Here is a 13446-nt window from a genome sequence, read left to right on the forward strand (position 1 = left end):
CGCCTCTGATCCTGACATCAGTTTTGTTAATAAAAAAAAAACAGTAACAGATTACTGTTTTGGAAATGCAACTCAGGGAAGTGCCTGGCCACTGGGTATTGTTAGAGTTCAAAACAGGAACAAACTTTAAAGGAGACAGTGGAACAACAGGAACCTCGAAATCAGGAAACATTTGTCCTGCACATCTGATTACTGTCTTTATTGCATTGCATGTCCCTGTGTCAAGCTTCATATTGGTAGTACTGTCCATATGGCTAAAATGTGCATACTTTAACATATGCGGGCTGTTAGAAATGGGGTCTCTAGTTGGCAGTCAGTTTGCACCCTGGCCACTCTACTCAGGATAAGGGGGATACCCAGTTCAGATAACCCCTGCTCACCCCCTTGGTGCTTGGCACGATCAGTCAGGCTTATCTCAGATGAGTGAAGCATTTGCACATAACACACAGTAATACAGTGAAAACCCTACACAAGGGCACCACACGTTTTAGAAAAATAGCCAATATTTATCTATGTAAAGCAAGACCAAATGAGAAACATCCAACATACATTAATAAAGACACGAAAAGGGGCCAGGGTAGAGACACCACGACCCATTACCTCTAGTGCTAAAGAACAAAAAAGGATTTTTGTAGTCCTTTTGTCCTAAATTTCCTGCATGATCGCATGTAAAATATCGTTATTCTGTACCACGCTTTACATCATAAAAAGCACTATAGACATATCTGTTTACAGAAAAGTTTTAAAGCATGGCCGAAGGGGGCATTTCAGCAGGGCTACACCTTCCAAGGGAACCCTGCGAAAGTTAACTTTCTTGGTAGATCACATCTGTCTACTTCTCCATTATTCGATATTACTTGTCAAGATGGGGCTTGATTTAGCAGGAAATGGGTAGTCAAATAAAAAGTGGTTCCATACAGGGGACTCCAAAGTAGATATTGCTCAGGCCCATCATTATTCTTAAAATGACACTGCCTGCATATTTATGTTTTACTTTCTTTTTTAGGCTTGTCTTTTGACATATACGAGGGACAGATTACAGCTCTACTGGGTCATAGTGGCACGGGTAAAACCACGCTAATGAACATCCTCTGCGGTCTATGCCCGGCCTCCGATGGTAAGACGTGTCCATTTCTGGTTTCCAAAATAGTGTACTTTTTTGTAGAAGCTGTTTTTAATATGCCCTTCCTAATCCGGACATTATTTCCTGATTTTACCCAAAAAAACGTTTAGAGGGATTTTCTTTTGCAGATAACATAGATTGCATTTATCATTTTTCCTTTATTGTTTTGGTATGTCATGTTGTAATTACCAGCATTTAAAAAAAGCTATAATTCAGTTTGGGACAAATGCATACTTTGTAAGAGCGTGTATATTTTGTTCATGTTTTGCAGTATTAAGATGCCACTGCGGACTAAATATTGTACTGCTACTATAATGCTAAAACACGGGAAACGTATTAGAAAATCTTCTGTCATGTCTTTGCAAAGGTAGTAAATTAAAGCACTAACATGCACCTGAGTGGTTGTATAGAAAACAGTCAACCGATAGTCAAACTATTTCATGATCTGATCGCTGAGTGGTTATTTCAGGCCAAGGACGAATTTAGAATTGTGGTTAGCAGGAAGCGGTTTATGCTGTTCCCTGTTCCATTTCCTAGGCAGGGGAGTAAACCACAGAAGAAAGGCCGGTCATACCGAGGGAGATGCTTTATTGGCCCATCTAAACCTATCAGATTACGATCCGGCTGTTCATCATATTTACTTGACCACTCGTTACTGACCTCCCCTGGTCTGCCCAGAGAGCATGAGAGGCCGGATAGGGGGCTTTCCTGATCTGAGGCAGTTAAGCCTCGCCTTTCATTACTGTTTAAAAAAACACACACGCACACACGGAGGCCAGTGCTCACCCCTCCATGCCAGGCTTAACGTTAAATAATTTATGAGAAGCTCTGGGCAGCAGCGACAGCGCTGCAGACACTTCTTACAGAGTAAGACAATTTAACAAGCATTGGCAAAACCAATAGGTTTCGCCTATCAGTGTTTTTAAAATATGTTGCACAGCAGCATGGGCTGCTGGGAAACATGGCTCAAAGCGAATAAAAACAAAGTGCTATTGACCAACCTGCGTTTGCCGCATCACAGTGCTTTTAAGGTCGAGTGCGCAAGTGTTCTGACATGTTGTAATCTGTTGGTTTTTAACCACGCCCACCGCACGCCTATCCTTGCCACTTGCTTATGGGCTCACCTTTCAAAAATCTTTTCTTATCATTGGTAATTGCTTTACATTTGTCTCTGCTTGGGGCGGTTTTGTTACCGCCTTGGCCATCAACCCTGCTGCATGGATAATTGCAAGGTTGCCGATATGTTTGTTAGCAAACTGCTTTCTCCTTTTGTATCTCTCCTTCGTGTTCACGCTTATGGCGGCCGTGGCACTTTGAATTGGCTTGCTTATGTCAACTATTTTACTTTTTATTTTCAATTTATGTGGCAAGAAAAGTCCGGTTACAAATTTACAATGCTAATAACTCTAACTTGAGCAAACACGAGACCCATTGCATTGCAAATGCTTGTTTTGTTTACTTTAAGTCATGTTGCACAGCATGCTGTGCTACTGTGAAACTTCTTTAAAAAACAAATGACTGGGAGTAACTGGCAATATTCTCCTGCTGATAATGCCCCAGAAGCTTATCGCTTTTATTGCTGTGAAGATTTCTGCAGCTATTTGCACAATACTTGTTATCACAACTCTGTGGTCTCCGTCTGAAAAGGCAGGAAATATTAGTTTTCATGCTCTCGTAAATATGTATAAGTAGACTGCCCTGGGACTGCGTGCTTCTGGGCCCTTCAAAAGCACCCACTTGTTGAAGGTCGGCCTCTGGGGGAGAGTTGTGTGTGGGAAGTGCTAAAGGTAAAGCATACTGGTTGTAGGACAAGCAGAAGATAAGTTCTCTCGAATGTTTAGCAGATTACCAGCGTCCCTCAGACTTCACTTGTGATCTGTGGCAGCATACTGTTATGCCTGTTCAAGGCCATGTTCCAGAGATCCATGTTGTGTGCCTCAGAGAGATATTTTTCTCATCCTTACCTTGAAAGGCCCCCTTCAGAAGCTCTGAAACACCCACTGCTGCATGTCATCTGGAGATGGTTCTAATGCAGTCTAACTGTATCATCACTTTGAAGGTATTCGCTGAAGTACTTCCCTTTACTCGCCCAGCTACAGTGTGAGGTGTGACATCAGACTCGACTTAAAATACTGATTCTGGTGCAAACTACTTTCTACCTTGAGATCTTGGCAAGGGTAAAAAAAACAAAAAACACTTCACATCAGTCCAATCCGTGACTGAACGAAAAGCAAGCCAGGAAGGTGCGTGGCAGTTCAAAGACTGAAATGTCTATCTCTCTCTCAGTGCAGAAGTACTGAGGTTGCTATGAACCTATAGTGCTTTACTGGCCATGTGCAGAAGTCAAAGGGCGAGGGGAAGTGTTCTGAAAGTGAAATGCATATGTTGAAAGTGATAGACAGTGAGGTAAGGCATTTACCATTGTCCAAGAACAACTTCCTACCTGTGTTGCTGTTTTTGCTTTCATTTAGTATTTGTGTACTGTGACAATGGATAACAATTGGCATTTTCAGAGACGTATGTCTTCTAAGGTCAGGGAAAGGATGCCACACAGTAGCGTCTCTTTGTCACTGCTGATCAGGTGACATGTGTTTCAGGTGAGTGACTGGGGAGGAAGTGAATTTACGCTGGGAAGCAGATGGAAGCCCATGAAACGGGAAACTAAGTCTTGTTGTGGTTTCTGGGTGTGCACCATGTTAACCCCAAAGCAGGCCTTTGCCTCTAGATTTATTAAATATTTGAAATGGTTGCATCGTTGCCAGCCAAACCCTGTAGTTGGCATAAAAGTACTGTCTTCGCGTTCCTACTCTGTGCAGTGCTCATTTTTGGCACCTGCCTCGTCGACAGATGCCACTTACAAACTTCCAGTCTTGCTGTCCAAGGTAGGTGATGAAAGCAAATCGAGCAGGAAGCTTGGAAAAAAACTAACAAGTACAAAGGAGTGTTCATGAAAGACATGGATAATAGAGCATGTAAGTATAGGGACACTTCAAAGTGACAACAAAGAATAGTGGGAGAAGGGAGGGAGTGCAGATGGCATGCTTGTTCATGAAATTAAAAAAGTACCTGCGGAGTGAAAAAGCTAGTGGAAGGACACTGGCCGGTAGCCAGTGACCAGAAGGAGTACTTGTTTTAAGCTCCAGCGACGGCCTGGATGGCAAAAGCAGAGCAGGAATTGAAAGCAGATGACGAACTGGCCAATGAGAAGCACGCAAATTAGAGTGACATTGGACTAAACCACAGGTAAGTTCAGGTAAGTAAGGAGTGGGTTCTAAGCCCCTTCTAAGATTTTTTTTTTAACAGAAGACTCTGCAAGCACAGCGCACAAGTACACACTGTGCAAGTGAAACCTCAAAAACGGTGCAGTGGCTGCTTTTGTTAAAGGCAGCTTTGGTGTACCTCATACTTGTGTGGACACAGGTGGAGCTGTTATGTGTGACTAAAGCATTTTAGTGCATTGGCCTGTTCATCTGTCATTCCCATTTTGCTTCTGATCACCACATAAAGCAATATAGGGCAGTAGATCCACCTAATTGCCCCATTTGCTTTGTGCCACAAACTTTCCTGTTATGTGCATTAAGAGTGAAAACGGTTTCTATGCCTGCACCTCCATGATAAGAACATAACTGTCCTGTTCAGCCTATATGCAGTAGTCTATTTTTTTGCATATCCAATGCTTATTATCAGCATATGGTTGTCACACTTAGGTTATGACATATTTTCGTTTTCTTCTTTTTATTTTTGTGGCAGATGATTGTGATAAAAAATTGAAAGCATTTAACCATTAAGTCTGCTCGCCAATGCCTACTTACTAGCTTTGCCGATCTCAGATTTACTGGCTGTGCTAGCGCTTTTTAATACCTTTATCACAACCAGTGTGCATCTTGGCACCATAATGCAAGTGTTTTCTGGCCATCATATCTGCATTGTACAGCTGCACCTCAGTTCCTGCTTTCTGCCAATAATGTAGACACAAAATCTTTTCGGTGTGTGTGTCGTTGCTCCGTTTCTCTAACACAGGATCCATACAACTTGTCCACTTTGTTCCTTTTCTTGCTCTTATACTTAGATAATATATGTCACAGAATTCTTAGTTTATCATGCCTCTTGTCGTGTGCCATCAGCAGTTTGTAGAAAATTCCCAATAAATATAATACTTTGGGCAATAACCATACAACCCACACAGGACGTATGTGCCTCTCCTTCACCTTGTGGTCTGCCTTGAGCTGGGCCAGCTTGATAATTGTGTATAACGAAACCTCAAAAGGATCTAAAATAACGAGTTCTAAAGATAAACCCAAACCTCCACAAAGGAATTTCCTGTTAGTGATAATAGCTAGCCAGAGAAATACCAGCTGGGAAAAAATGCAGAATTTGGAATTAAAATGAAGGACTCCGGTTCAATTGAGGTCAGCTCCTTTAACGCGCAGGATGACAGTGCTTCAGAACAGCAATTAAGAGGTCTCAGAATACTACTTGCACCTGCTCAAACAGGAGAAATGTGCTATGAGCAAATGAGAATCAATCCTACGTAACTATACGGCGTGGGAAGTCCGAAATGCAAGGCTATCTTTTGAATAAACAGTGGTGATGAGAGGAAGGATTATTTAGAGCCGCCCCCCTTCCTGGGAGAAGAGGAAATCCCACTGCGCAAAAGACCAAAAGGAAAGGTCACAGCACCAATATCAGGAGCGAGTAGAGGATGAGTTATTTCTTTGTAATAACCTGAAATACCCAGGAAGGAAACAAAAAAAGTGAGGGACGCAAGTAGCTAGCGGAGCTGCACCGACTGTAATGCCTCAAAACACGCTTACATCGTTGGGAGTTCACACTTCTGCTTACCACATGCAAAGTAGAACATGCTTCTCTTGACCCATACGATAGCCTGCTTTTGGAGTTCACCCCAGGCACCGAGCTCTAGGGCGTGTTTGCCAAGCTATTCAACCAAACAAGTTTTCAGCGTTTTCTTCACCTTCTGCACCTTTCACTGTAAGAGGATCGTGAGAGTAGCCTCCTCCTCCTCGGGACCCTGTTGGGCATCCTTCCTAGCTTTACTTATTTAAGCTTGTGAGGATACATCTTGTGAAATTGTTTCACCAGCTGAGGAGCACGGACAAAAACGGCTTTCTACACAAACACTTCCTTAGGAACTCAGGAAGGACAATACTAATGATTATACCTACCACACATGTTGATATCCACCTTGATTGGTAATGCATAAAAACAGCCTACCACCTGTACCAAAACTGCAACCTGACCGACAAGAAAGTTACTTTTGATAATATTCCTGATCTGTATGGGCTGAATCCACAACCTTCGCTTGCAAATTTTCAGGGGACTCCAACTTATCATAATGTGGCATCTTACTATCATCCAGGGAGAACATTCTTATTCAGTTCCAAAATATCCTCTCTTCCACTTGCAATACTCCCATTCTCTGCAAATCCAAGACTGGTAAGTAAAGGAATCATTACCCCCTCAACTCTAGTCCCAGTCCTAACAGAATGATTATTTACCAAGGCACAGAAAAGCATTTAAAAATGCGTGGATCAAAAAGCTTTTTTATCACTAAGCAATTTGTTCATTTTAAAAAAAAATATTTAACTTCATTAAGAGCAACAACAGACATACAAATCTTAAGGTCAACAGTGCACTCAACGAGTACAATACAAACAGAAGGCTCAATGAGGTCCAATACTCAGAAGGCATAAAAATTAAACACCGAGGCAAATAGCCTCAATGAACCACAATAGCATCAAGTCACATCAATAGGACCTCCGAGCTGAAAATACTGGGAGCAAAAACGACCTACACACATAATGGACAAGAAATAGTGAGGAAGAATAGTGTAGATCAAAAGCAAGAGGAAAGTAGAAAGAAACACAGCAGCCGTCTGGTTGTATACAAAAATGTCACCTATAATACAGTTGCATATAGTAAAGTATCAGGGGAGCATAAAGATATTGCAAGCGCTCAGGGTGCAATTACTGAACATTAATCAATGAGCCGGTCTCCAAAAAAAGAGCACAGGGTGCCCCAAATATCCTGCGGTCGGGATCCCTCCAGCATGAGGTCCCAGTATATCTGTAGCTGGTCCTGACAATATGAGGCATCACGTAACCACTCAGCACAGCAGGGACTCCGACGGCTCCCCCGACTCATCCCGAGTCTGCGCTTAGCCAACAGTAGTAGCAGTCCTATCAAGCGCCTATGTGTAACCGGGAGTTCCTCAACGTATCCCAGAAGGGCAAGCTTAGGAGAGCGTGACAGCCGGGTCTCAGTCATCTCCTCAATCGACTGCAACACCTCCGTCCAATCCCCACCCAGCACCGGGCAGCTCCACGCCAGATGCAAAAAGTCCGCATCAGGGGCCCTACACCTCACACAATTCACCTCAGACCGAAGGCCCATATCCTTCAGCCAACGAGGAGTATAATAGGGGCGATGTAAAAAATTTAAATGTATAAGGAAATCTGGAATTAGGGTACCGCTCGCATATGCACACAACAGCGTCTTCATACTTCATCAGAGATGGTTCCCCCAAATCCATCTCCCATAGAGCTTTAGCTTCTTTCCCCTCCATCTCACGCTGCATACAGACATATAGCCTGGTAATAAGTCTACGTGGGGACTGCGCCTGATACCAGAGCTCCAGCGCCTCACATTACTTAGGCACTTAAGGAAAGCAGGAATAACGCGCATGCAGCATAGCACGAATCCTAAGAAAATATAGTTAGTGCAGCGCAGTATCGGATACACCTCCAAGGGCGGTCTCCAGGGAGATAAATCTCCCATCTTGAAACCAAGATCCCAAGGTGGACAAACCAGCCTCATGAAGAAACTCACCAACACGAGCATCCTTCGACATTCGTATATCGCCCACATCCTTTATCGGCACTGAGGGTGCAAAGGCCACCCTCGCGCGTCGCAGGAGCACCGACCGTGCACGCCACTGTGTCAACCCTCCGTGGTCTGGGCCTAGGCCCTCCCATCAGCACCCTCGACAGTCTATCCAACCACACATTATCACTTTATGGCGCCAAGTGGGGTAAGTATTTGATAGGGTGTATCCTAAAACGTGCAAAGTGAGCCTGAGCACAATGGTAATAAAGTGCCAGGTCCGGGCCGCCAACCCACCCTGCTCAAACAGAAGCGTCAGTTTTTCCCAGGATATTCTGGGGTGTCGACCAGCCCAGGCCGAAGTTACTAAAGCCGATCGAAGCCGTTTAAAAAAACTAGCAGTAAGAACCAGAGGTATGTTGATAAAGAGATATAAGAACTTCGGCAATACAACCATCTTCGCTATAGAAATGCGACCGATCAGCAAAAGCAGCGGAGAGCGCCACCGCTCAATCTTCTCCTCCAGCCACATAATGGACCATCCATAGTTACCCGACCAGAGTGTGTCCGTGTCCCTGCTCAGCCACATACCCAGTATCTCACGGGCCCCTTAGCCCAACAGAGGGGGTATCGGGAGGTAAACTGCACCGTAGCTGCAGATAAGGGCCACACTACCAATTTGGGCCAATTAACAGTGATTCCAGATATCCGCCCGGATTCAACTATCTCATCAAGCAAAGCATCTAAATGCAGCCATGGAACACGATCGTACAGAGCGACATCATCCGCGTACATAGAGATTAACACCGGAAACTGCCGAAAGGCCAAGCCTCTTTGATTATGATGTTGGCGCAAGTGGGCCACAAGCGACTCCATCGCTACAGCAAAAAGCAGTAGAGAGAGTGGGCACCCCTGACGAGTGCCTCTAGCTATCGCAAAAGGATCCGATATGGTTCCATTAACTCTCAACTGCGCGAGTGGTTGTGTATATAGCGGACAGCTTTATATAGTTGAAGCTCAGCCCCACCCGAGCCAACAGTGCATACAGATAATGCCATGCCAAAGAGTCAAAGGCCTTAGCGGCATCCAGAAACACCGCCGCCGCATACTCATCAGGGTCAATCATACGGGAGATCGCAAAATACGTCCGGAGGTCATATAAAGTAGATCGACCTGGCACAAACCTCGACTGATCCGGCAACACTAGAGTGGGAAGCAAGGGCTGCAATCGTGCCGCAATAAGTTTCGCCTGGATCTTATTATCAATATGTATTAACGAAAGAGGCCTATAGGAGTCGCAAGAGCACGGGTACTTGTCAGGTTTTAAAATGGTCACAATAAGAGCTTCACGCAGCAAGGGTGGGAGGATCCCAGTCTCAAGAGCCTCCGCATACACCTCCAGGAGGTGGGGAGCTAATATATCAGCATACTCTTTATAAAAGCCCGGCGGCAGACCATCCAAACCAGGGGACTTGTCCCCAGGCAGACTATGGATTGCCTGAACAACGTCCTCAACCGTAAAGGGTTATCGAAATATTGACGATGAGCCCTGTCGAACCACAGAAGACTAATATCTTTAAAATAGTTAGCAATTGATGCCATGTTCATCCCAGGGGGCTCAGCATAAAGGTTCAAGTAAAATACGATGAGGATATTCTTGATCTCGTCAGTACCAGTACGACGCTCACCAGACGAGTCAGTCAACTCAACAGTATAGTTACGGGCCCACGGATTGCAAAGCATTGTGGCTAGCATCCGGCCAGCTCTATCCCCTTTGCCATATCTCCTCACCATCACGTTCTTCCCCAAAAATCAAACCCCACGAAGAGCAGCCTCCTCAAACTGTGTCATCTTCTCAAGCAAGTCCGCCAACAGGTCCGCCGACCAGTTCAAAGTCAAAGACCTTTCAAGATCAGCAATCTGGACCTTCAACTCCGCTAGCTCCCATCGCAGCGCTCTCATCACACCATGCTGTTTAGAAAGGCAAACTCCCCGGATCACAACCTTAAAAGCCTCCCACACCATACAGGCAGCGGCCACCGACCCCCCCGTTCTCTGCAAAATAGTGTACAATACTGCTCCGGACCTCCTCTTTGAAAACCTGATCTTTCAGCACCCCAGGAGGCAGCCTCCACAGAAAGGCATGACCCGGGCCACCCGGAACAGCCAAGTCCAACAGGACTGGAGAGTGATCTGACATTACATCTGACAGAGTGCAAGCCATATGCGTAACAGAGCCCACCCAAAGCGCTACATCCCTAGCGCCAATCCAGCGGTCTAAGCGCGACCAACTGCCATGCACATAGTTAACGCAAGTGCCCTCCCTAACAGTACCATGTTTGTCTCTTCATAAATCCACCCGGGCCCCATCCATCATGACCCGGGACAGCGCCCGGGCAGCCGCCACATGCTGCGGGCAAGCCCGGCTCTCACGATCCGCCTCATAATCCAGCACCAGGTTAAAATCGCCCATCCTCCCACAGCAAGGACCCAGGGCCCAACAAATCAATTAACCTCAGCAAAGAATTCAGGATAATCAGAATTGGGCCCATATAGCGATACCAGTCTGCACGGCCTGTCCACCAATGTTCCACGCAGCATGACATAGCGACCATTTGGATCTACAATCACCTTCTCAGTGCGCCACTGTAGCCCCCTCCGGATCAAAATCGCCATACCACGCGCATAACGCCAGTACATCACAGCATGCCATTCACCAATCCAACCAGCCTTCAGCCGATGCTTGGTGGCATCCACCAGATGAGTCTCCTGCAGCATGCAAACATCCACAGCATGTCGCTGAACATACGCAGTAATCAACCGCATCTTACGCCCATCGTTCAACCCATGGACATTCCAAGTAAGGCAGAGCACATGCGTCAAACTATCTGGCGCCATAACGTCATCCCATTAACTATGTAGCTCCCCCTGACGTCACAGAAAAAGCGTCCAAGACATGCAAGAAAGAGGACAGGTGCAAAGAAAAGAAAAGAGAGGGTACAAACCAAACACAGAACCATGCCACCCCACACCCACTCAGACCCCTCCAACCGGGTCAATACGTAAAGACCCACCCATCTGCAAATACAAGTCCCACAACTTGTTGACGAACATTTGAGGTGGACTCTTCCGACGGAGCGTGGGAACGAGGCCAACCAAACACCCATCCCAGACAGGACAGAGGAGCAGAGGGACCAACAATAAAGGGGAACATTGCAAGCAGCCCACCCCACAGACGAATCATCCACTAAGGCATATACTACGTGTTGCCGAGGAGGGTCCCATGCGCCCCATCTGAAGGGGCCAGTTAATCATTATCACTCAGAGAGCCTCTGTCATCATCAGCAGAATGCAGGCCGTCCAACTGCTTCCTCCTGGGGACAGATTTAGCATACTTCGCTGCCAGCTTCGGGTCCGTAAAAAATGCAACTTGTCCTTATGTTGAACACGCAGCTTAGCTGGGTAAATTAGGGAGTATTTCGTGTCAGTCTGACTTAAAATGCGTTTAACCGGACCACCCTAGGAGTGTAATCAGGGAAAAAAAATCAGCTGCTCATTATTGTATACCACCGGCCGGCACTCCCTAGCTAAGCGCAATATAGTATCTCTGTCTCTGTAGTTAAGTAACTGTACAATAATGGGGTGCGCAGGAGCTCCAAGCGGAGGCCGCGGCCCCAGAAATCTGTGGGCCCTGTCCACCACCAATATCTGAGAGAGCTCCTCAGGAAACAACGCAGATAACACAGTCTCAACAAAGTCCTCCGTGCCCCCCCATGTCCATCGACTCTGGGAGACCTAGAATGCAGACATTATTGAGGCGAGACCTTTTATTCCTGATGATTTCCAACACACGCTCCATTTACAGCAGCTTTTCCCCATCTCCACGACGTTCATCATCCAGATCCGAGGTGCAGGACTCCAACTGCTCGAAGCGCATGTCATGACCATCCACCCTTTCCTTTAAATGATCTATCTGTTCAGTGATATGGTCTAGCTTGGCCTCAATATTCGCCAGGCTATGCTTAAGATCGACAAACATAGCCTTCACGGATGCTGCAGGCGGATTCTCCACAGGCTGCAAGTCATCAGCCATCCTGCCACTTTTCTTCCGCCCACTCTCAAAAGTTAACTTGGTCGGCTTCTGATCAGCCTTCCCCGTGCCTCCCCAAGACAGGCAGGCCGGCGGCTACCGCCACCCATGTAACGTACCAGCAGACGTCCAGCTAGCAGCGGGGCCACCCTAAGTCAAGCCCCGCGGAGAAACCACCACCCAGCCGGCTCAGAACAGGGCAAGATGGGGCAGAGGGGAGGCAAGCACCAAGGCCAAACCGACAGGAGGGGCACGCAACAGCTGCTGACCCAAAAACCAGCCTGAAGGGCCCAAATCCAGCCAGGCCTCCAAGCACAAGGCCACACAAAAAAGAAAAAGATGTCTCCACTGATGATCTACACGGCCCAGCAGAAAAAGAGTCTCATCAGGAAAAGGCAGATCCTCACCAGGGAAACTGCACACCATCTAGGGAGCACCAATGGTGGTACGCACAAGGAAACACCGCCAAGGGCCACAGCACTCCAAGCTGGCAGTCCTTTAGTCCAAAAAGAGAAATAAAATAAAAGGCCTCTATCCCGGGGGCCAGCTAGACTCGCGCAACTGCAGGGACCCGCGGCCCAACCTAGCCGCCGACCCGGCCCCCCAGACTCAAGGGTGGCACACCAAACCAGCCCGCCACCGGCTCCCACCAAGAGCCCAGGCCCGCCGACGCCAAAAAACAACCGAATCAGCGTCGCCCAGTGCCACCAGCAGCAGGGTCCACGCCAGACCCGCCGCCAGGCCTGGCCGCATCGGCAGTATCAGCACACAACGCACATCCAGTGCCACCCCAAAGCCGACAGCCTCTGCCGGTCCCCCGCATCTAGCACAGCCGAAGTAAAAGGGTGAGGTGCTGCAAATACAGGAGAAATGCAGCAAGTTGGTCCCCCGCCGAGCAGAGCCTCACGGTGTGGTGGCCATCTTGCTGTTCGGCCAAGCCACGCCCCAAACAATTACTTCATTGTTGAATGCAAGACAACAGAACTAAAATTCATATCAGAGTCAGAAGACAAATCAAGACAGTAATGATTAACAAACATCAAAGGTGAAGTCCAAATTGTTGCACAGCAGATTTCCTGAATTAAAGCCCCACCCATTTCCGCCCAAGAAGTAGAAACTGGTCTAGTGGAGCGACCTTGAATTTGAAAAGGTGCAACCCCCCCAGCCAGCTCATAAGCTAGAGAAAAAGCATGCTTGACCCATATGCTGATGTTTTGAGAAGTAGCCTTCTTACCTTTGTTAGCAGATTCAAAAGAGACAAAAAGAGAGGATTACAAAATTCCTTGGTATGGTTCAGATATGTCGTCAGTGCTCACTTCACATCAAGAGATGGTGGAACATCTGAATCAGAAAACACAGGAAGCACAGTCCCTTGAGACAATTGAAAACATAA

At 46.7% G+C, this 13446-nt stretch overlaps 1 protein-coding gene across 2 annotated transcripts in view; it reads left to right on the forward strand.

Annotated features, from left to right (window-relative positions):
• The window catches only part of ABCA5 (ATP binding cassette subfamily A member 5), a 1006180-nt gene that overhangs the window by 386839 nt on the left and 605895 nt on the right, over positions 1-13446 (forward strand). For both annotated transcript variants that reach the window (XM_069199839.1, XM_069199840.1), the window contains exon 12: positions 1007-1117. In XM_069199839.1, coding sequence (XP_069055940.1) covers positions 1007-1117 — 111 coding nt within the window. The remainder of the gene's footprint in view (positions 1-1006; positions 1118-13446) is intronic.

The sequence above is a fragment of the Pleurodeles waltl genome, chromosome 7 (genome assembly GCF_031143425.1).
Source record: "Pleurodeles waltl isolate 20211129_DDA chromosome 7, aPleWal1.hap1.20221129, whole genome shotgun sequence".
Classification (NCBI taxonomy): domain Eukaryota; kingdom Metazoa; phylum Chordata; class Amphibia; order Caudata; family Salamandridae; genus Pleurodeles; species Pleurodeles waltl.